Source organism: Hirundo rustica, chromosome 1, assembly GCF_015227805.2.
Source record: "Hirundo rustica isolate bHirRus1 chromosome 1, bHirRus1.pri.v3, whole genome shotgun sequence".
NCBI classification, from domain to species: Eukaryota; Metazoa; Chordata; class Aves; order Passeriformes; family Hirundinidae; genus Hirundo; species Hirundo rustica.
In genome coordinates, this window is record NC_053450.1 from 66,444,529 (window position 1) to 66,469,135 (window position 24,607).

Genomic DNA, 24,607 nt, shown 5'->3' on the forward strand with positions numbered 1-24,607 from the left:
AAGGCCTTCAGACGGATTAGTCCCAGAAGAGACGAGCTGGTGGTTTTGAACGCCCGCTGCCCGCGCTGAGCCCGCTGCCGGGCAGGCAGCGCAGGGTTCCCTTGCCCTGGGGTTTGTTCCGGACGAGAGGGCCCGCTGCGCTGGCCCGGCTCAGCCCGGCTCGCAGGTGCTCTGCGAGCAGCCCCATCTCCGGGCGGGCCCTGGTTAATGAGTAGCCCGGACCTCCGTGTTCCCAGCGCGGCGGCTCGACGGTGTCACCGCGGCGGAGCGGGCGGGGTGCGCCGGGCTGGGAGCCCCGCAGCCGCGCTCCGGCGGGTGGCCCAGCACAGCCGGGCTGCTCTTCCAAGCCCGGTTTTCAAGCCTCTTTTGGAGGTTTGCGTGGCTGAAAAACAGAAGAAAGTAGCCATCTGAAATCTGCATTTTTGAGTTTTTTCATCCTTCCTTTACCGCATTTGTAATGAGAGTTGTATTTTGATACTGAACTTCTTAGTTTTGATAGTGTTTGGTAGTGACTGGACTTCTAAATTTAGGAAAAAGTGCTACAGCCTCATAAGGATTTAATTTTTCTTCAACTACGCTGATATTCTGCTTTTTTTTTTTTTTTTTTTTTTTTTTTTTTTTGTTTCCAAGTGTTTGATTAATTGATCAAAAGTTGTTTGTTTGTTTGTTTGTGAAACAAATTACAATATGATTCCTCTGATTCCACCTACATGAGTAAGAATGCGCATTTCTTTCTTTCAAGCTTAGTACACTACAGTACTTGTTTAATTTTGTGCATCTTTGACAATGTTGCCAGCTTTTTCCTTCATGGTTCAATATTGGTCATTGAGCAGAAAGATCTTAGGGATAGAAGGTAATAGTTCGCTAGACTGTTGCATACTGAAAGCTTGGGGAAGAAGAAAGTAATTAGTACGGTCTGTGATGATGGTTGTAAAAATACCACCAGAAGAAAGAGGTGTCATCCTTGTTCTTCTTCTGAGGTGTTTATTTCTCTCTCCTGGAGATATTAATGGAGCTGAGGAGTTGGTCTCGAAGCATTAAAAGTGAATGATGGCAAAATATTTTATACTGTGGCAGGTCAAACCTTTATCTGTAAAACAATATGTCAGGACCTGTACTTAATAGTAGAAGTGCATGTCTGGCACAGAAGTTAACATGTGCATGTAGTCACTGTTAGCTGTCTGTACACGAATAATTTGAGTCATGTTGGAGAAAAAGGTGACAAATTCAGTAGTAAGAGAATGCCAGATAGTTGAATGAGATGCATCTGACTCCTCACCCAATTGTGCAGATAACATTTCTTGAGACTGGCAGGGACTAAAAAGAGGTGCTGTCAAAGAAGCACTTCAGACTCAGCATGAAATCATACTATCTAACATTTATGAAGGGAAACCCACAAAATATACTGAAATTTCAATGGACATTTATAAAACCAAGCAACCATGACCTCTCAAAAAAAAAAAAAAAAAAAAAAAAAAGCCCTAAACACCATATTTTATTTTTTGCTTTTTTTCCTGGCACTGATCTAGTTCTTCAGGAGCAAACTTCATTCATTTTTTTAAAAAGATACCAGGTAATTTCCCTTCACTGTCTTATCTAATTTCTTCTTCTTCCAGTCTCTGCATGGTTGTCATACCCATGTTACCATTTGCTTTGTTCATCCCATTGTCTTTATTTATCCAGTACTTGTTTTTAGATCTGGTCTTCTGCTTATTCTGCTTGAAACCCCCTATATTCTCCAGAGCCTGCAATAGTTCCTGGTTCAATTAGTCTTATCAGTTCTGATTTATTTTTACATTTGAACATCATCTGATATAATGCTTTTGAAATTTATGGAAAGCGGAGCTCTTTCTTCATGGATGTGATAAGAAATAAACCAGGAGGCATTCCCTTTCTGATTTTCCTCAAGGTTTTGAAGTGCTTCCCAGCTAGAGCTCCCTTCCAAACATGTTGCTGCAATTCATGTTGGCTGCTTCATGTTCGCTGGCTCAGGTTGGGCAGCCAGCTTGTCATTGCCTTCAGTCCCCAGCGAAACTGTCCTACCAATTATTCTTTCTAGTCTTGCAAATTGCCTTTACTTTGAAAGAATTTCTGTTCTTGTTGTATTGCTTCAAGAGGGGGACTCTGTGCTGCTGCTGCTGCATGAATTTAACCCGGTTGAAGGTTACATACCTTGCAAGTTTTGGCTAGATTTAGCAGTTAATTTGCAGTGCACGCTGAATCTGAATCCCCACCCCATTTTTGCAAGGGACAAACTTGCTTAGGTGAAATACTAGGTTTTATTATTAGTAGGAAAGTTTATGTGGTGTAGGTCAGAATTTGTACCTTGATTCCAAAGATCAGGTAGCAGTCGAGAGCATTCAGCATGTGTAAATATTGATGTCACATTCAGAAAGCTCTCATGGGCAAGCAGACCACTTACTTGGTCATGACAAGGTACATTTTGCACTAGGAAAGCAATTAAGATTAAGTAAACTAGCTGAGTATTTTTATTTAGGTGTAATTTAAGGTAGGCAAGCTGAATGGCGGTCATTACCTTTGTTACTGATTACAGCGTAAGCTTAAATATTAGAGATCTATGTAAAAGTTTAGCTAATAGCTTTCAAAATCAAGTTGTTAATCTATTTTATTCAGTTGCTAAGGTAAAATAAGCTTGATGACATCAAAGAACCCATTTCAAATTAATTTCTCCTTTAAAGCTCTCATGATGATCAGTTATTTCCAGGAAAAAAGGCCGGTTTGTCATTGATTTGCTGTACTATTTACTTCTGGTCAATTGACTAGTCTTAAGCAAAACTAGAAATACAGTACTGTGTTTTCAAGTAGTCCTTGTTTTGATGCCTTTCCTTTAAAATACACTTCTGGTGTGTTGCTGGGTCACGAAAGAAATGCGAAGGCAAAAAGTCATTAGTAGTTGTGGACTTCTATCCTGTTTTTCATTCCAGCTGTTCTGTGATTATATATCTAACCTGATGAGACGCTGCAATCAACCCCCTCTAGTTCTCCCAGCCCTTCTACATTAGGTTTTGAGGAATTTGCCTGTGAGGAGGCATTGCTCATTACCTCTGCCTTGCAAAAGTGCTGAGCAGTGAGGAAACTGGGAGAGATACCGGATCTAGAGCACTGTAAGCAGAGCTCTCCCTTTTTCGCTCCTGTTTCAGTATAAACCAGCAATTCTGGCCTGGTGCCTGCATTCCTCTCTAATCGGTTGCCACAGCATGCTAAGATTGCTTTGTGGGAAGTAGATAAATATTCTACCTGCCAGCCAGGAATACAAAAACTGAAATAGAAAAGCTTGGGGAATGTCTGATCTACTTGGCAAAATTTTGTGTGTTTGTTTGAAAATGCTTGGTGTTGTCTTGTGCACTGAATCATTTGAAACTTAAAAACCAAACTAGCCTCTGAATCATAAACTCTGAAAAATAGCAGCAGTTGAAGCACACAGGGATGCATTCTCAAATATGAGATGGTTTAGTTCTGTAAATTATGTGATCTTGGCTGTGCATGGGAGTTTTCACAACCTTCTATACACAAGATTGAAGAGACTTGCATTGCTTCAGATGGCAACAGGAGGCTTTTTTATAAATGCCCACTTGCTGGATCACTGTGTTAAAAATGAACAAAACAGACCTAAATGCGCTTGAATTATTTGTGTAAGTGTTATATGTCAGTAGGAGAGTTGGAGAAGAAATAACAAAACACCGAAAAACCTAAATCCTCCACCCCGTTTCCCAACAAAACAAAAGTAGTACTTTACTCAAGAGCAAGCGGTTCTTTACCAGACTCCTTTACGAAATCTCACTCTAATTAATTCTATTTTAGTCCCCCAAACTCCAGTTTAGTTTGCATGGCTCATGCTCACTCTGCTTTGGTGGCCTCATGGCAGAAGGTTTAGCTGGGATTTGTCTAAAAGCCAGCCCAATATACTCACCCCAGCCTTGAAGGTGGAGGAATGCTCTGCCTTCCCTGGTCTAGGTAGGGATCTGTGCTGCTGGGGACATGGCTGTCCAGGCTGAGCTTGGCACCAAAGCTGCATTGAATCCTGACTGGGAGGTTGCCTTTTGGCTCTTTGGGGGCTCCAGTTAATTAATGTGTTGAAAGGGAGAAAATGACCGAGAGATAGCTGCCATTGGGTTTGCAATGGCGGAAAGATGCAGGAGCATCTATTTTAGGAAAGCTTTTTGGAGCAGTCTCCTTCTGGTATGGTGCACCATGGTCACAGGGTGTGTGTTAATCTTGTAGGGTGGTGAAAAAAATTGCTTAACAGGGATGTAGTATGTTGTTGGAGTCCAAGGCATTCCTTTGGCTGCCCTGGAGGGTCAGGGACCTGGACAGAGGGGTCTGGGACCCCAGCTCAGAGCTCAGAGAGACACTGGCTTTGATCTCAGTCCATGGGAAAAACTTCCTTCACTGCGAGAGGGTTTACAGGCCACAAGAGTGTGAAAAATAGTACTTTAGCTTATCACAGGGTGAAAAAGCAGTATATTTAGGTTTCTAGCATTGAAGTGAATGGGGGCAAGATGGAGAATTTGGGGCGTTGTCTCCTGCTTCTTCTTTCTTCTTCCCTCACTCCATTTCAGCAGTGACGTTAGCACAAAGTAATTCAAGAAGATTGGGTCAGAATAGAGATGACCTGTTTAGTATTAGGGATAGACATTGGTAAGAAATGGTAAATAAGAAATACGTAGCAATTAGTATAAAAGATAAGGACAGCCCTGGGACAGGAGGAGTCGTGAGAAGTCCAGGCAGCTGCAAAGATCTAGTTGGACTGAGAAAATTGTAAGATAAGAAACAATAAACGAAGCATGCAACCTTGAAAAATTTAAACGTGAAGACTCTGTCTCTTTCATCAGTTTGGCACGGAGCTGTGCAGGAGGGCAAAGGACTCTAAAACCACCTGAATCATGGGGAAAAGCCCCGACAGTATGTAATATGTAAATGTTTAGATTTTGCTGTTTTGAAACATGCATTTAAATACTGATGGAAAACCAGAAAGCACAAATTGTTTGCAAGCTAGGACTGTAGTAGGTTTACTCTTATTTTTTTCTTCATCATGTGGAGGAATTATTTTCTTCTTTCAAAGTAAGGATGTCCAAGCATGTGCAGGAATTGGAAAAATGTCTGTCCAGTTTGGGTGGTAGTTTTGTTTCTTTTTTTGTTTGCCTGTTCTCCGTGCAGGAGGAGGAGGAGGACTTGTGCAAAAGCTACAGAGCTGCAGTCAGTGCTACTGCAGGTCCTGGAGAGCAGTTTGATCTTATTGATAACAAATTCTTGTGATACTAGAAGTTTTGAAGTCTGTGGAACAAACTGAAAGGGGAAGAAAGAGGTCTGTTTTGGTAAGCTTAAAATACAAATATTTCTGTTAGTCATAAATAGGAGAGGAAGATGAGGTGAAGAGAGGAAAGAATGGCAGTAAGCTGTTCATCTCTGGCAATTGTTTACTAAATGCAGCTGTCCCTAGACTGGCTTTGACAGGGTGTGTTTGCTTTTTCTTCTTGACTCACAAATCATATAATGGGTTGGGTTGGGAGGGGCCTTAAAGATCACCTAGTTCCAGACCCCTACCATGAGCAGGAATATCTTACATTAGACCAGGTTGCTCAAAGCTCTATGCTGGCAGCTCTTAACACTTCCAGGAGTGAGACATTCACAGCTTCTCTGGGCAACACATTTTATTGCCTCACCATCCTCATAGTGAAGATTTTCTGCCTATTATCTAAACTAAATTTCTCTTCTTTTAGCTTAAGTCATTATCCCTTTTCCTGTCACTACGTGTCCATGTAAAAAGTTGTAAATTTTCTGGAGATGTTCTTTTCCCTTAGTCCCCTCACAGGGTGCAAATAAAGTTCTTACGTGAACATCTTCAGATTTGTTAATCTGAATATGTAAAAACAAGAAGTTATGATCAAAGTATCAGGAGCTGTTTTAATTTTATCCTGTTGTTCAGGCTTGGTTTCTGAGATGCAAGGCTTCTGCAGCACATTTTTGAATTCTTTCCTGAAGATCATGAGGCAGAACTTTGTGTAATTCCTTCCACTAGTTTTGTGAGATTTGAGGATCTCCTGAACTTGTGTCATTTTGAACAGTACTGGAGTATAAATTACATTATGGAATTATAGTCTCTAAAAGTGATACTTTTTTTTGCCCGTGCAGCCTGAAGTTCTCTTCACAACATAACTTTCAATTTCCATATTGCTATTGTATCCTTTCTTTCTCTTTTAAAGGAAGAATTGCTGTGATTTAATTATTTTACCATTTTATCTTTTTCAATAGTATTCTGTGGTTAACTGCAGAATGCCAGTGCAGTGTTCCAAATCCTTTTGGGGACCTTTTGAAGCCATGGGTTTTATAACAGAGATTTTTCTGTCATGCTTAACAGAATATATTTCAAAAGATTGTGGCAGAATGGGGATTATAAAATATATGAAATAGGAATGTATTGAAAACAATTCTGTGATGTTTTAAGCTTTTAAGTTCTAAAAGAAATATCTGTGTTTAGAAAGAGAATTCATAGTAATTCTGAAGAGTTTTTGTTCATTAACACAATTTATGAGGTAGGTGTTCTGAGATCTGAAATGCTTTCTTGCAAAAAGTATGGACTGGGGGTTTTTGCTGCCAGTGATGAGATTTTTTTTCTTCCCAAGCTTGAATGGTACACAGTCCTCTGTTATGTTGAGAAGCAGATTGAGTAAAGCCCACAGTGCAAAGCACCGGGTAGCAGTGGTAGGTCTTGATCCAGTACTCAACTGTGCCCATGCATGAAGGAAACTTCAGTCATCTGTAATTTCAAGCTATTTCTAAACAATCCAGCACTGAATTTTGAGTGGAATTTCTGTTTTCTTTAAAAGCTGAGTTAGCTTTCCATGGCATTAGTACTCATTAATACCCTCACAGCCACGATTAAGGTGTTTTCTTTTCTTCTTTCCCTCTTGGCAACAAGTGGCAGTCCCCACGGCCAGCGGCGTCTTTCTGAGGTGACAGATTTAAGGGCCATTCAGTCCTTCTGTAGAAGAACAAGTTCTTAAGTGTACCTACAGTCCAGTTAGCTGCTTTTTCAATTTTTTGTAAAGTATGCTTTGGCAATCATTTCCATCATGATCTGTGTTCGATTTGGGAGGAGGAAAGCGACCGGTTCCCAAAATGTCAATAGTGCCAACGTCAGAAATAGAATGTGAACATTTAGATTCACAGCCTTGTGTTGAGTCTATACTCTGTTCTGTTTACAATCTGCTGTTTTCTTGCTCATTTAAAAAACAGCTTAAATTTCTTTTGTTTTGAAGAAAGATGATAAAATGTGAGGTACAATGACATCAGTCCTGTTGAAAAGACCAAAATCTTTGATAACTGCAGCTTTTACATGCAAAATTTACTGTGTTAATTGGAGGCAAAAATTATAAGAGGTCTCTTATTCGTCTGGTTAATATGAACAGGAAAAATTACTTTAGACATGTATTTAAGATATGGGGAGAGAATTGTTTAAGAAAGCTGGTGCTTGGGGTTTTTTTAACACCCTTTATTCATAGGAAGCATTATCTACTTTTTTTTTTTTTTTTTTTTTTTTTTTTGGTAGGCCACTGTCATGCTGCATTGGCAAATGAAATGTTTCAATATAGATCAGTAGAACAGATAGTTTCTAGACTGTTCGATTGATATCATACTATGGATATAGTAAAAAAGTAGAATTTCCCTCTAAAAGCACATTTTGGAAATATGTTTTAATCCTTAGAGCTTTGGTTATTTTTCTGCATCTCTTCCTGAATCTGTCATGCAGATGATTACAATTCTGTTTAAATATCACAGCTTTACTTGACAGGAGAATTGACATGATGGTTCCTGTTTCATGTTATGTGTCACAGAAAAGTTTCCTGACAGTTTATTGCTAATAGAATATGAGGTCTTTTTTATATTTCAGTTTTGGTATGGTGATTAATTTGATAACTAAGATTTCAGAATATTTTAGTTGCTTGTCTTTATAAATTTCAGTGGTGAATGCTTACATATTTGGTTTTGAAAATTTAAAGGCATACATTATTTATTTTATATATAAACTCATATATTTATGGGAAATGTTGAAAGCTGGGCACTGCAGTGCTCAGCTTTCACTTTGACTCAGGGTTCACTTCTCCTCTTCAGTGTTGTTAGTGTAAGACACTGCCAAGCTGGGAAAGGTGAACTTGGGCTTTCATTCCCAAGTTTTTATTTTGAGTTCATGCAACATTGTTAGTTACCTCCCAGAGGCATTATCTGGAAAATAAAGTAGTGATAGCCCTTGCATTTTTTGGTGAGATAATTTTCTTTTGTTCTGTGGTCTGCTTAAAGCTGAGGCAGGCAATAGAGGAAGCCATAGAGTTCCTGAGCGCTTTGATAGGCAGAGTACAGGAAGTGAAGCAGCATGCTGTTTACTGCCCTCAACACACTGGCAGAAGGTGTTATTTTATAAATGGTTTTTGAAAATAAACATCATAAAGATGTCTGACATGAGCACTAAAAACTGCAAAGAATATGAAAGCATTATAAGTGTGTCCTGTTCTTGTCTGTACTTCACAGTATTTTAGCAGTGTAGGGAGCAGGTCTCTTGCTTTTTCTTCCCACTAATTTTTTCTGCTCTCACTCATTCTGCATGCCGTAGATACTGTTTCTGTACTTGTGCTAATCCTGCATCTCAGGTCTAGCAATAATGCTTCATTCTCTTTGAAATGACACATTGGATCCTACAGTGGCTTACCTGCATGGTTTTATTGTATGTATAAATAATTTTTTTTTAAAAAAAGTGAAGTTGGCATGACCAGATTTATAGCCTTTAAGTTGGAGGAGTTATTCATACAATTTTGTTTGATCCTTCACATATGTGACCAAAATATTTACCTCAGAAGTTGGAATAAAGGATGTTAATGACAAGATCTGAACAACACTGAAAATGATGATCAGTATTGTTTTTCCATCAATAAGCTCTTCTAGAATTTAGTTACCTTTAAGTTATCTGATTTCAAGATTAAGTTTTCTGATAAGCAGTCTTTGCTACTGAACATGTAGCCAAAGGCTGGGATTATCCTTCTAACCCCCAGTCCCCCATGTAAAGGCTATTACTATGTAAAGAGTATGGTTATTTTGGTCAAATAATCTCTGTTACCCTGTGATGGCAGCCTGTTCTGCTTCTTCAGTCTTAACAGCAAGAACTGTTGGGATGCCTGAAGCTGTGCATGTTTTAAGACTCTGGGTAAAAATCTTTTTGGTAAATCTTTGCAGGTAACGCACCTTTTCCAAAAAAGGAGGGGGGAGAGGAAGAAGGGCCTCAGAAAACTCAAAAAGGAATCCTTGTCTCTAAAACTTGTCTTGGAATGAATATATATGTAATATATATATATGTATATATACAGGACAATTGTTTGATGTGAATATTCCCTCTTTTTTAACGATAATTTGCTCACTTAGTGTTTTTGCTCTGCCGCTGTACGATAGTCCCCAACAGAGATGTTGTCCCCAGTGCAGCTGCATGAGTGTTCCCAGGCAGTGGAACTGAAATAAGGATGGGTGGCTTATTGTGGTGCGTGGCTTTTCTGCACCAGATACTGCAGCTGCTCACCGTGCTTGCAGCACCTGCAGTATGATATTGGTTCAGCAGGATCTCAGTGACATGTCAGTCAGGATATAGTATAATGCTAGAACTAAAAGGCATATTTCCTCTCCCATCCATCTCTTCCGGTCTGTCTCTGACAGTCATGTGCATTTTGCTAAATTCAGAGTTAAAAATAGCTGGATTTCCCATGAAAACACTTTGCAGTATGGATTCACCAGGGTTGTGTTATAATAAAAAGCTAAATGAAGTGCAAAGAAGGCTTGCAAATCATTTAATTACTCCATTTTATGCACTAATTAAGCATCTAACCTCTTGCAGTTGTGTAGGGATTTTTAAAATTTATTTGCCTGCATATATTGGATCTTCTTCTGAAAGGCAATGACTACTGTAGACAGGTAGGTAGCTGATTTTTAGACATAGGAACAAATCTAGTTTATTTACTTACTGGCTTTTGAAAGTGAAATAAAAGCTAGATTCCAATTCTGTGCCGCTTAGAAGAGGAAAGGTTATTCACGATTACTTGTGGTCTGGTTTTTGTTTTTAGAACAAGCCTTTCTTCCTTGTACCTACCTTCATTGAAACTCAAATGCTTTGAAGTACATTCTAAATAAACACATAGAGGTGTCATACTCTATGTGGTCTACCCTGAAGGCTTATTTGTGGGTGAACTCCAGCATTAAGGGTTATTAAAGGAAGAAGAGGTATCATTATATTTTACTGTGGAAGGATGTTTTCTCTTTGCTCTGTTCTGTACTGGTTCTGGTAAATTATGGACTGGCAATATGTGTTATGCCTGTTTGAAGTATAACTTCAAAATGCCTGTGTTTTTTTGCTTATATGGACTAATTTTCTCTGAAGGATCTCTGCCTATAGGTGGTTTTGTTTGTTTGTTTGTCTGGAAAACCTAAGATGATAACTAGAATGATTATTAGTGCAATAGAAGCCTTATTAGTGCAATTTTTGATAACATTCTTAGAATGCTTTGCTAGACCTATTGGTTACTTACAGGGCAGATAAATAATTTTGCTGTGCTTGGCTTGAAAATATCATAGGTGTCAACCCCTGGAAAGGAAGCCAGATCTTTAATTTTAGTAATGTTGATTTTAACCTTGGCATGAAGAGTCTCTATTATAATGATATTGGTACCTTTCCTAAAGAGCAGCAGTGGTTTGAAAACTTGCAGCTACTGCTTTGGAAGTTGTGTGTCTATCTTCACACATGCACCAACTTTCAACGTGGATATTAACCCTTATTCCTGTTCGGAGGAAGGCTGTGCTGCAACAAGTCTTTTATTCTTTGTATCTCAATGTGGAGGTATTTTTATATCATAAACTCTAAGGCTTAATCATGTAAGGCTTTCATGCTCGTTCTATATTTATGGTTTAATTGCTTTGGATTGGATTTTTTTTTAGCTTTTATTTTTCTAAGTGATGTGCAGTTTCACTGTGTTGCTTCTGGCTTCCACCCTTGCTTTCTTTATAACTTACATGAAAATGTCAGGAAAAATTTGTGAGGAAATAACTACAAATAAGAAGAAAATGGTGACCTGTACACACTGCTCCAAATGAAGTTTATCTTTTACTTTGGTTGTTGCTTCAGTAATGCCCGATATTGTGGTCAATACCTCTTGGGATTTTCCAGCAAAATAGCAGAGCTGAACTTTTTGTTAGTAGGGAAGCATCTAGTTTCTTATTGGGAATATAGAAAAGATGAAGGATTTTCTCTGCAGAAGGTGAAAGCAGAACCTGGTTTTCATATGTCAGGAGTTAAGCCTAATTCTTCTATTTGGAAAATCTGGCTGAATAATTTAGTCGTCATTAAGATGCACTGTTGACAGATAAGGCTTTGAGGCGTGTAACTAATTCTTAACTACATGGGCTGATGCATGCTGGAGAGCGTTTGTATCAGTTGTCTTAGGGATATACATTGTTACAAAGACACCCTTGCTTTGTTATATCTCTTTCCATTCCCTTGTCATTTATTTTATATCTTTTAAGTCAAGGAACAGGTGACCATAAAATGTTATTGAAAGGACACACAAGACTAGTCTGTGTCTTTAGCGCTACTGTTTTCCCCTCTCTTGTCAGGGATGGTCACTCAGACTATGAAAGTGGGTTGGAAGCACTATCCTTTTGTAAATCACATTCCCACAGATTCTGTCATATATGTGATTTTTGAGAGGCCAACATTTTCAAAACTGTTATAAACTGAGAAAACTTAGTGCAGCAGTCTCCTCCTAGAAAAACACATGACTGCACCCATTTACAGCAGTAAATTATCCCTATTTATCCAAAGAAATGGAGGAAATAAATGACTCATTAAAAAAAAACAAAACCAAAAAACAAACCCCTCAAACAATCACAAACCCAACAAAACTATTAACTGTTATACACAGTGGGATTATATATAGAAGGTCCTTGAGTGTATACTCTATACTCAGCAAATCGGCCCTTGATTTGATTACTTGGTAAAAAAGAAGTTAATGGTAGTTATACTGACAATGGAGTCTTAAGGGGTTTTTTTACAACAACTTCCGAGCAGTTGGAAAGAAATCAAATGCTGGTATGGAAAAAAGTATTTTTAAAAATCAGCGTTAAATACAAAAGATGAGGAAAACATGTTATTTTTGTTCTGCTTGACTGCATTGTTACTGTAGGAGAAGGCATGCATAACCAAACTTGTCCAGAAATGTGTTTAATGTACTTGGAAAACATTAACTTCTTTTCATAGCTGTACTTGTATTTGTTTCTCCTATAAGCCTATTGCATGATTTCATTATGGGATAGAATTCCACATGTTTGTTTTATACTTTATAACTGTGAAAATAACTGTGTTTTGGGGTGGTCTTTTTTTTTTTTTTTTTTTTTTTTTTAATTAAAATATACCTCCCAACTTCCTGGACTTTTTTAGGGAAAACATGCTTATTTTAAGGAAAGGGAAAAAAAATTGAAGTATTGACTTGTTGAAATGCTAAATCATCTTAAAGGGGCTTTTTGTTTTGTTTTGGTTTTTTGTTTGGTTGGTTGGTTGCTCAGGGTGGGAGGGTGATTGCTGGGGCTTCAGAGCTCTGGTCTTAGAAGTGTGAGGCTTCTGGTCATGCTGGGGATCTCAGGGGCCCCTCTGCCTTCACCAAAAGCAGTTGCCATTTCAGGTTCCTTCATGTGCTTCTACATGTCGCATTGGGGTCCATAAGCCAGTCCAGTAACCTGGCCCTGTTTAAAATACAGCTTTAAACACAGCTCACTTATGGATGAAAAGTCATGGAGCAGATGCCACCATGCAGCTCAGCTGCTCACCTGCTTTCTGTCCTCCTTCCCTTGTCCTTTAGGCTTGGGATTCACCAAGCTGTTTCCTTGCAGACTTGCTGAGCATGGGTGGGACGTGCAGAGCGGTGTGGGCAGGTTCCTGCGGTGTGACACCCATGGCACAGCTCCCTGAGGAGCTCACTTTGCGCTGTGGCGCTCAAGGCCATGGAGGTGAGATGTAGAAGGTGTGCCTTGCTCAGCTGGGGACTCCAGCTGGTGGCAGTTTCCTAGGGTTTGGTTAGTCCCCTTGAGCTCTGGTTGACTGATAGCTGTGGCATCCAAACACTCAGCCGTTTGTCCCCATCTTGGCACTGTTCCTGTGGCCAGCTGGCTTTGTCAAGGGCAGCCTCAGCTGGGGCTCTTTGCGTGCCGTAAACACAAACCATGAACTCTGTGTTCCTAGTGTGATTTTACATAAAATGGTAAAACTATTGTAGGTTTTCATTTGTGAACCCAATGCAAACTGGTCATGCTATCAGGTTTGAATTTCTCATGATGAATTTCTAATTTACTGCTTCACTTGGGGCATTGGGCATGCAACCCAGCATCCAACAGGTCACCTGAATCTGTTAAACCAAAGGTAACTGAAAAACTAGCGCAAGACTATAAATTTCAAACTAGGCACCTCTCATTTTATAATGAACTGCAGTATGTAAGTATGGTTAGTTCTTGGATAGCTTAGGTTATCCAGGAGACAAGCTGGGCTTCCTACAGAGGGACCATGGTATGAAATAGACCTGCAATTACTTGTGCTACTACGCACAATCACTTAAATAAAAATCATGAGTTTAGTTTATTCAGGTTAACTTTTTTTGCAGGTATAAAAGTTTTCCTTTTTTGCTGGTATTTTTTTTTTTCTTGTTTTTTTTCTGGATGGCAGGCACATATGTATATAAATGTTATCCATGCTATTTTATTGGCTTCTGTGTTTGAAGCTCAAACAAGTAGTAGCTATATTGTAATACATGAAAAAAATAATGCTCTGCTGGAGAGGGTTTAGGGTTAGGTATCAAAATGTCTGAAGGGTCTCCAAGTGTAGCTGAACCTGCAGTATGTTCTGCACTAGGGCTTCAGGGGCTGAGCACTGTCAGGAGCAGAGTCCTGGGGACTCCTGTGATTGTTGCTCTCTGCTGAAGCCTGACAAGTTTGATTATAATTAGGGCATAGAGAAAGGGAATGGTAGAAGTGTAAGATCGGTTGGGGATTATAAGAAAAAGGTTCAAATAGACTTTTTTTTTTTTCCCTGGAATGGAGAGGTCTGTGTGCTGGGGCTGTCAGGCATCACAATGCGGACCGAGCCCTGAAGGCCAGGCTGATGAGGCTTTGAATCTGGCTACCAAAATATTCTCATCTAGTGGCTGGCCCACAGTGAAGCATAACCTCCCACTAACCCATCAGTGAACTAGTGGGTAGAGAGCTACTTCTGCAAATGAGAAGGGTTTTTTGCCAGCTGAGGTGGAGAGTGGAAGAAAGACTTTGTAGTACAATTCACGTAGTCACTTGACTTTTGCTGAAAGGTTAACACAGTCCTGAATAAATAGTTTAAAACTTAGCTGCTAAAAAATTAGGGAATGTGAGATCGAAGACTTCCTCTACAATCATAGTTTATTGTCAACTCATTGTGTAAGCTTGATAATTGGATAACTGTATATTTTATTTAAGAGCAACCATATCCATTTTCTGGATATATATTAAAAAATAATGACATACTATGATTAACTGCAGATTGTATAGCGAGAAATATTGCAAAGCAATAGGAGTGTTTGGTGGTTTATAAGGAAATATTGTTCATAATTCTTCTAAAGTTTGCCTCTTTCTTTTTATCCCCTCCTTTAAAAACAAAAGAACCAGAGAAAACAAACAGCTAAAATCTCCAAACCACACCTTTTCTGATGAAAAATAATGCATGCTGGCTAAAAAATGAGCCTTGATAGCTTACAGTTTTGATTCTAGAAAATATACAATGATGAATTAGCAATTGGCTGACAAAAACAAACAAACAAAAAAAACCACCTGGGAGTACTGTTTTAAGTGTTGAACGCTAATGTGTGTCTGACTTCTGAGCTGTCTGTGAGAAGGCAATTGTTTTAGCTGCTTGAGTATAGTTTACACATAGTTGAGTGAAGATGGCTTACTGCTGCTTTATTTTCTTTGCAACACCCAAAAACCCACTTTGGACAATTTTACATTTCATGGCTCTTCATGCTTTTTATGTTTCACTTTCAAGGAGACGTGTAGTAGATGCAATGCTTTATTATTTTAAGGGTGTTGGGGGTTTTTTGTTTTAATAAATTGTTCCATTTCTGTAGCTGCATAAAAGAAAAGCCAGCCTGTGTTTTAAAGCAGATGGGCAAAAAAGGGGAGATGGCAAAGTAGTACTTGTATAAGTCCTGTCTAGTTTGGCCAGCAGTCTACATAAAACTCATATTATGCAAGTCCCTTTGTAGTTGTCCTCTTATAAGTGAAGTATGGTTTGGTAATTGGTATGGTAATTAACCTGGAAAACTATCCCCTGCTTGCTTGCCAACTGGCTTTAAAGCTGTGATGTTAATTGGTAAACTGATCCAGTGAAGAGAGGCTTGAAAGGTTTACAGGCTTGTCTGAATTTAATTCACCTCTTATTTCAATGAATGGCTTTTTCTGTTTGATAGGATGTTCTTTTGTTTGTTTTAATTTGTAAATACTGGTTTTCAGAGCTTTGGCTTTCATGAAGAATTTTTTTAATAAAGAAAAAAAGCCTAAGCAACAAAATAATCTTTTTCTTGTGACATATTCTTCCTTGATATGAATTTCGGGCTTCATAAATTCATGTATGCTAGACTGCAAAATATTGACATGTTTTAAGGTTAGTTCTACTTGCCTTACATATGGTGTTTGCGTATATATTCCCTCAACAAAGTGTTACTTGATAGAGCTGGATTTGCATTAACTCAAGACTGTTTTGTCAGTTGAGAGTAAACAGAATTATTGTAGTGAAACTTGTATTGTAAGTGCAGAAATATGTAGAAAATGTAAAAGCGGGTAAAGGGTTTCCTAGTTACAGATGATAAAAACTTGTTTTGACATTGCCTTCCTACTTTATAGTAGGTGTTTGGGCTTTTTACTGATTTAAACTAAGGCAGTGGCTCATGCCTAACCTAGGGGATACCTTTCAGGGATTAACTGTGGTTCTCTTGATAATGTTCACATTTACAACATGGGTTCTCTTGATAATGTTCACATTTACAACATGGGAACCCCTTTATATTCATGCATTTATGTTCTGGTTTACAACAGGCTAATTTTACAACTTATTCTTTTCTATAAGATTTGTTAATTTGATGTGTAATGAGATCTTCATGATGTCGTGAGTTACTCTGAAAAACAAACATGTAATTATAAGAACTGTCATTAAACATAATTTTTGTTTTATAGGTTATTCTGCAATAGTTATGAACTCCCGTTTACGAGCCTTAGGTGGGAGGATAAATAACATACGAGCATCAGAACTACCAAAAGAGAAAACCCGGTCAGAAATAATCTGTAATGTCCACTTTTTGGATGGCTCAGTACAAAGCTTCAAAGTCAACGTAAGTGTGGAAAACTACTTTCTTTTTAAAGACATAGAAATTTGTTTGAAAGCTGCAGATGAAATATGGGACCCTGAGGCATAGTATCTCTAAAAGATGTTAAAGATGTAGCTTTGCCATAACAAATTGCAGAATTATTGCTTATGAAATGGGTTTAAAAAGTGCTGTCTTAATTTACTTTCGAGCCAACCAACTTCAATGTCATAAAATCATGGCATGCAGATTGTATCTGGAAAAAGGTCTTCTATATGATATGGGAACCACAAAGAAACAGATTATCTGGTGATAATTATCAACTATGAATAAGTAATTCATATTTAAAGGGAACTCCCAAACTGGGATGTGCTCCTCCTTCAAAAGAGTGGTAAAAAGGACTGGTCCTGAAAGAAGGAGGCCTTATAAATTCCTGTAGTGATGTCAGTACATATTTTCAGAAATGCAAAAGATGATGGAAACAGTAAAGAAGTTGTGGCTCAGTAGGACTGTTCTGTTCAGTTTTTTGTACTTCAATACAGTTTCTTTACTTGGGTGTGGGGAGGGAAAGGGGATTAATGGAGGTTTATACTCTGTATTTTTATTGTATTTTATTCTGCAAGTTTTATCATCTTTAGTACTGATTTAAAATATCAGTTAATTTTTAAATTAAAACAAGGGAAATAGCTTCACCTCTCAATCAACCTTCAATAGAATTATCTGACCATGCAGAAAAACTGTGGATAAACTTAAGTACAATTGTGTGCAAGATTTATATGTATTTCTTTATATGATACTTATTTTATCCAATTTGCCTTGTTTGAGAAGAAGCATTTTGCTGAGGAAGCTCTATTGTTTAGATAGATTACATGGTGCTTTCTAATAGAACATTCAAAGCTGCACTCAAAAGTTGTATTTTCTGAAGTCTTAGTACAAATCTCTGCTGACTGAATTTGTTTTTTAACTTTGTCTGTTGGATATTAATTGAAATATGAATTATCTCATAGGTTAAAAAGTTTATTTTCACCATAGTATATACAGAATTAGTTTCATTTTAGTATGTATTTTGCACGCTATGTGTTCATATATGTGTGCAATATTGGGGAGTGGAGTAGAAGGAGAGTAAGTAAGAGAAGGAGCAACACAGTAGTATACAATTATCATTGTTTGTCTCCAGCATGCCCTAGGAATTGCTTTGTATGTCAGTGAGCTGGCATTATTGTCACCTGCCCTGCACAAGGATCTGTGTAAAATGAGGAATTCAAAATGGTTTTAAATCCGTGCATAGTAGTATATTTGTTCTTTGTAAACAGTTGTTTACACAGCTTTACATGTAGTGCTTGGCCTAAAGTCCAGCACTACACAAGTGAAATTTGTTTCCCATTTCCTCCTTTAGGCAGTGAGTGCAAAATGGGAACCATTGAGAAGGAGCTGTGTAGACCTTAAAGCAGCCTTCTGGTACCTAAAGAAAGCTGGAGGGGAACTTTGTACAAGGTCATGTAGTGATACAACGACTTCCTACTGAGAGAGGGTAGATTTAGATGAGATATTAGGGAGAAATTCTTTGCTGTGAGGGTGGTGAAGCGCTGGACTGGGTTGCCCAGAGAAGTTGCAGCTGTCCCCATCCTTGAAAGTGTTCAAGGCCAGGCTGGACGGGGCTTTGAGCAACTTGGAGTAGTGGAAGGTGTCCCTGGCTGTGGTAGGGGAGTTGAAACCAGATGACCTTTAAGGTTCCTTGCAACCAAAACCATTCTATGATTTTTTGAATTTCTGCACCAAACTGATTTCTTTCCCTACCTTCAGCGTATCCCTAGGGTACCACTGCTGGTTACCTCCTTCATCCAGGAATTGTAAGGGCCTCCTTTACTGCAGCTGTGATGCAGAACTGCATGGGGGTGATGTAGGGCTCATTATTGCTCTGCTCAAGACAAGCAGGGAGTGTGGCTTCCCTGCTGTGTTATGGACTAAGAAAAGGAAGAGGTTTCATAGAAGATTTATATTCTTTGAGTACTGAGCTGTCATACTCGTAATGAGAGAGGCTGCACTTTTCTGTGAGGATGGCCCTTCCTGATTATCTAACCTTGATATCAGCCTAAGAATAGGCTTTGCCACGCTCTGGTAGTGTCATAAGGTTCATTTTTCAAAAGGGTTTGAAGCCAGCTGCAGAAAAATTGTATCTAAGTTCTGTTTACTTTAGCAGAAAAATTCAGCTTTGTGAAGTTTTTTTGCCTGACTGTGTGTTTGTGTGTTTCTTTTAATTGCCAACATAATTCAGTTTCATGTCTGTGAGCGAAGAACAACTTGGGACTGTGGTCAGCCTGGGAATCAGTTGGGCATATACTGAAGGACAATAAGTTTTGCTCTGAACAGATTTTCCCCGTTAGTGAAGTCTTTCTGTGTTGCTTTAGAGAAACTATTTCTCGTATCAAGATGTTTTTCTCCACATTTAATTTATTTTTGGATGACATGTTAATTGACAGTTCTATATTTTAAAGAAATTAAGTATGCATACCATATGGCATAATTATCCAGAAGACAAATTATCAGAAAAGTATTAAATGATGTAGTAGTACATTATTAAAATGAAGATGCTTTCGGAAGTGACTAGACATAGATACAAGATACATGGATAAAAAGACCTACTATTGTAGTTTCCCCCACTATGTCTTGAGAATGTTGTAAATAGGTTTTCTAGGTTTTTTACTTTCTCTGTTTTTACAATTATTGCTGAATTATGTTGAATATTTCTCCTCTGTCAGAGTTTGGAGAACTGGACCTGAACAGGATCACTTCTTCTAAAGCATAGAGTTCAGTGTTTTCTCTTTAAAAGAACTTCAATAATAGCAGTAGAAAATTCAGGTTCGGAATTCTTCAGGGTTGTTTGTGGTGTAGTGGTAGCTGGTTCTGATCTGTGGCGGCTCAAAGTTTGGATAGATGTTACACTTGGAACTAAGATTAGGCTAATATTCACATATATGTAAATATGCTTTATGTTCATTGACATGATTATATTCTTCATCAACAAACAGTAAAAAGTAAAAGTGGAAAAGCAGAATACTTGAAGCTTGGCCTTTGTCCATATAATCGCATAAGTGGAATTGGAGAATTCTCCCATTCTAATTACAGTGGAATGAAAACAACTGAGCATTACTTTGTCCTGTAACACAGCTCTATGAACGCAGAATTCTTACTGCAAAAGGATTTCTTTCTTTCAAAGTCGTAAGGAGATTACATAGAAAAATAACATTTAAGAAAAGAAACCTCACGGGTAAGAAGAAACTTAAGATAAATTTAACTATAAGTTTAAACAAATGGATATTCCTGTGTATCTATTTCTGTTACCTTGTTGACAATGTACCTATGCTCAAGACTACAAAATATGATGTGGATTTAAATGTGATAGAAAAATAATTGAATCAATAATCTAAACTTGCAACACTGAGAACGACTTATATATTTTGGAATTTTGAACTAGTACTAACATCTTTAAAATGATGGTAGAACATTGATGGTATCTCAAAATATTGGATCTTTCAGAGATCAGGGAGAATAGAGATAAAACTTGCTTTTCATTCTCTAGGAACAAGATCTTTATAGGGCCCACAGAGCTGATTTTCATCAAATTTTGTTACCAAATGGCATGGTGCTCTTGTAGTTACACCTATAAGTTTCTTTCTTCTTTACCATTCGGATGAATGATACTCCAGATGTTACTTTGTTTTCCCAGTGGTTCTGTCTGTAGGAGGGTAAATAAAAACCAAGTATTGTTAAACTAGACTAAGGAAAAAGGAAGGTTGGTTTTGCATATAGATGTAACCAGAGGAACTTTCTGTCTATTGAGAAACCTGAAGATAGCTGCATAATTTCCTTTCTGAAAATTGTTCTTATTAATCACTTATCCAAAAAAATATTGGTATCCTATCCAGCTGTAAATAAAACACTAATTGCAAAAGAGCAGTGCTGTTTTTCTCCTGGACTTGTTGCTTTGGCAGAGTAGTGAAGTGATTGGCTATTTTGTTCAATGCTTTTATTTTAAAGTGTTATACTATAGTTTCGGTGAACCTGAAATTTAGATTCATGGTATCACAGAGTTCCTCAGTATAACCTGGGGTGTGTGCTGATTTTAGGTCATCATTATCAAGTTCTCATGGGAGTACAGACACATTCCACTACATTGCTTACAGTCCAAAGAGTATGTTAACTATACAAGGCTGAAATGGCCTTTCTTGTTCCACTGTTATGTGTTTCAGGACTTAGATGGAACATGTACAAAGTCCAGGCAAAGGATAGAAGGGGCATGGAAGCTGGGAGTTGGAAGTGTTCTTTCAAAACCACATTTGAGCCAAGTAGTTGACTGCATTTAGTGCTGAATGTTGCACTTGACTTTAATTATATTCAGGCTTTCTTGAAGCCTCCCAGTAAATTCCAGGTGTTTCAGTTTTCTGATAAGGTTAACTCACCTCTGTCCCTAATGTCACATCTGTTGTGTTCTAAGACTATAATGCATAGGCTTTTCACCTGGAGAAAATGTTAGTTGTCCTTCTGATATATACAGAATCTGCTCATATACTATGTTTGAGTGTGTTTAATAAGTATTTATTATATTATGTATATTACATTGAGCAATAATGCAAATCTGTCTAATTTTTGATATAAACATGCTGGAATTTTCTGGTTTTGCAATACTTTGGCTCATTTACCAGGAATGGCCACTTGGGAAGCATCTCTCCAGTAAACTGACTTTTGAGAAGGGATAAAACTGACAGTGTCAGATCACTTCTGAATTGCATTGTCTATCTGAGCTAATGTGTTTTCTTATTACCTGTGATTTTAGCTTTTAGAGCAGTTGGCTTTTAGTACTAGTGTTGCCTTCTAGAAATAAAATGATGTAATTATTCAAAAAGTTGCTTGAATTGAGGCTCGAATTGTAAGGAATTTTTTTCCTTTCCTTCCACCTCAGTTAAGTTTCTTCTTCCAGTATTTGAGAAGGAATATGATTGTTAAAATGATCACCTACAATTACTATCAATATATTTAAAATAATGGTCTGAGATACAAGTCTTAGAGGTTCTTTTTGATTGTGGGTAGTGTGAGTTTTATAATTTTAAACCACTCATAGAAAAATGCAGTGATGCAGAATTTTTATGTCTGTCACCAAGTGTTCCTATTCGGTACTGTTTGATAATAATACAAGACGGTTTAATGCTACTCTGTGTCCCTGCATGTTGGGAGGACTGCTGTATGAAGTTTCAGACTGGCAACAAACATTTAGTTTTGTATTGAGACAGGCCAGTATACTCGACTGGAAAGCAGTAAGACAGATGAAATTTGATGATGCCTTTGAGGACAGTGAGAAAGTGATCCTCCCTACAGCAGGCGTGTTAGTCCTAGCCCTTTGTGGGCCATGACTTCATAATAAATGCTGAAGGAAAGAATTAGTGGAGGGGAGATTTTTTCCAAAGTTAGAACTGAAATGACTAACCTCATATATATGTTTGTTTTCAGTCATTTTGTGAGGCAGAGGAAATGCAGTAGGTTAAAACTCTGTCTTTGGATAAATATTTTGTGTGACCTTTATGTAGGAAAATACTGTGCTAAAGTGCATGGAATCTAGAAACGTTACGGGATGGGCCAGGAGTTGGCTGAGGTGGTGGCTGTAGATCTTGTTGAAAAAGGAGATATTAGATAGTGTAAGGACATTAAAGGGAGTTCTTGACTGTCAGATTTCATTAATGTATTGCTCTTGAAACTTTTTCAAAAAATCAAAAATATTAAGTTTGATGTCTTATTAACAACAAAAAGATACAGGAATATGAGGTAGCAGGTTATCTTGAACAAGGAGTAATTTCAGTGAGGGAAATCAGTAGTGTAAACTAATAGCTTTTATGAGATGAGGTAATGTTTTTTTAAGCTCAATTTTCAGTTGCTAACAATAGAGAGCAGTGGCAGTTTGCAGACTGAGCTGCTCATGTATTACTGTTCTGAAATAGGTGAGTGCTTTCATGCACCAGGCAAGAATCTTCAGCCAGAGTCGAGGAAGTATTAACAGTGTTAGTCTTGGCATTGAAGCAACCCTCCAGGGAATGTCACATGTGGATCCTGGCCATTGGAGACAAAACAAGGAAGTTCCACAGGCAGACATAAAAAGTAAAACTAAGATCTCTGCAGAAGACTGGACCTTAGGAAAAAGCCTGTTCTGTTTATTCTAGATTAACAAAATCTTCCATGCTTGAATAAGAGAATCAGGTGGGTAAATAAATTCCAGGAAGATAAAAGGATGGAGATAGCAGAAGAGCAAATTAGCTGTGTGTAAAATTTCTGTGGAAATTAAAAGAAAGTGGCAGCACTGTGCTCAGGCTCATGCATCTTTCAGGAGCAAAGGACACAGGCTGGCTGGTTGTGAATGAGTGTTACAGGCTAAATTAGAAACGGTTGACCTCAAACAGCACATGATGGGCAGTGGGTATTATGTCTGAAGTGAGACTGAGTTTTGCAAAAGCTTAACTGGGAGGTTATCATTACCAGGAAGTGGGGGCAAAGCTTCTGCAGGGGACAGGGAGATATGCCCTGTCCTTTGGAATCATCACTTTGTAGCACTTACCTGTGGAAGTTAACAACCTGAAGAACTTTACACACATATTTACCTCTTTAGTCCCAGGTTCTACAATTTCTCCTGAAGTTTATGCAGTTCTTAGCACAGTGAGTCTTGATCACTTCAGGTTCTAGGCAGTAGTTGACATTAAAATATAATGAAGGGCTTTTTTTCTCTCCACAATTGTTTAATTCGCTAGAAATTGAATTTGACTAATTCAAATTCCCTGAATGTTGTAGGAACTTGTTGTGGCATGGATAGAATGTAATAGGTGTTAATTATGACTGCTTTAAGTATTAATTTTTGGCCTATCCAACATAAGTTGTAATTGATTTGAAGACTGAATTAAATGAAGGTGAATAGTGTGTGGTTATGAGATGGTTGATGCAAAGCTTTTAACAGTTCAGAATAAGGATTGGTAAATGTCATGAAGGTGAAATAAATAGAAAGTCTTTTACAGGTGGAAACACGCAAACTTCTTGAAAATATTCCTTCTCAGTAAAACCTTTGAAATTCTTAAGGTTATCTTAAGAACTTGTGTCATTATAGCAGTGCAGACTAGGGAGGAAAATGCAAAATTTTTAAAATTTCATTGTAGAAATCCAAGAGTTTAATTAGGAGTGTCTTAAATATTTGCTCTAATGGTTGATAGGAGGAGAATTTGATTCTAATGCCCAGTATAGCTGAGCAGTGCTTGTGTTGTTTTGCCCTCCTCCTATGGCCCAGGAGAGCCAAAATAGGATATATCGTAAAGCACTTGACACGTTGTAATATTTGAATATGCTGTGGCTATGAATTGTATTGGAATGGATGTCAAGTGGTGATGTGACATGCTTAGCCTGCCTCACTTTACACCTAGGTCTCAAAACTGTTAATTAATTAAGTAAATTGAAGATTGCACAGCATGAGCCCTGTGGTCATTTTTAGGTATATAGACTGAAAAAGAATTCAAATGTTTCTTAAAGCAATGCCAAAGTTAAGGAAATAAACATTTCCTTGAAAAACAACAACCCCCCTTTGTAAGTGGGAATTTTAATACGAACACTTGAACAATTTAAAATAACATTTTTTTACTTAGCTTAGATTTCTTGACTGGGTGCTTGATCTAGGCACTGGGGAAAAAAACAAAAAACAAACAAAACAAGCAAAAAAAAAACACCCACAAAACCAAAACAAACAAACAACCCCCCCAAACAAACAAACAAACAACACCCCCCCAAAAAAATCCCAAAACGATGCTTTTAGTACAAGAAGTTTATGGAACCACATAAAAGTAATGCTGGAAATTATTTTTTACTAGGAAATGAGGAGAGGCAGAAGAGAAGTAAATAGGTGTGTAGGTGGATGAGACTAGTGCTGGCTGAACAGCTGGGTTTAGGGTTGGGAGACCCATGGGCACATTGCAAAGAGAGAACTGTGACTGCTGAGCAAGAATATCATAGCAGGGAGCTTGCTTGCCTTTACAGGGAAACAATGAGATGGCTTAGCAATTCATATATGCTGGGAGAGAGGCAGGAATGCAATTGTGAAGGGATGGGGAGAGAGAAGGTGAAGACATCTGAATTGGGATGAAAGACTGAGAGCATGGAAA

The 24,607-nt window shown here is 38.1% G+C and overlaps 1 protein-coding gene across 3 annotated transcripts in view; it reads left to right on the forward strand.

The window, feature by feature from the left end:
• Positions 1–5,236: 5,236 nt before the first annotated feature.
• The window catches only part of PTPN3 (protein tyrosine phosphatase non-receptor type 3), a 103,233-nt gene continuing 83,862 nt past the window's right edge, over positions 5,237–24,607 (forward strand). For all 3 annotated transcript variants that reach the window (XR_005702372.2, XM_040074248.1, XM_040074259.1), the window contains exons 1-2: positions 5,237–5,336; positions 16,297–16,451. Coding sequence is in view for 2 of the 3 variants with exons in the window: in XM_040074248.1 (XP_039930182.1) it covers positions 16,314–16,451 (138 nt within the window). In the remaining variant the exon portion in view is untranslated. The remainder of the gene's footprint in view (positions 5,337–16,296; positions 16,452–24,607) is intronic.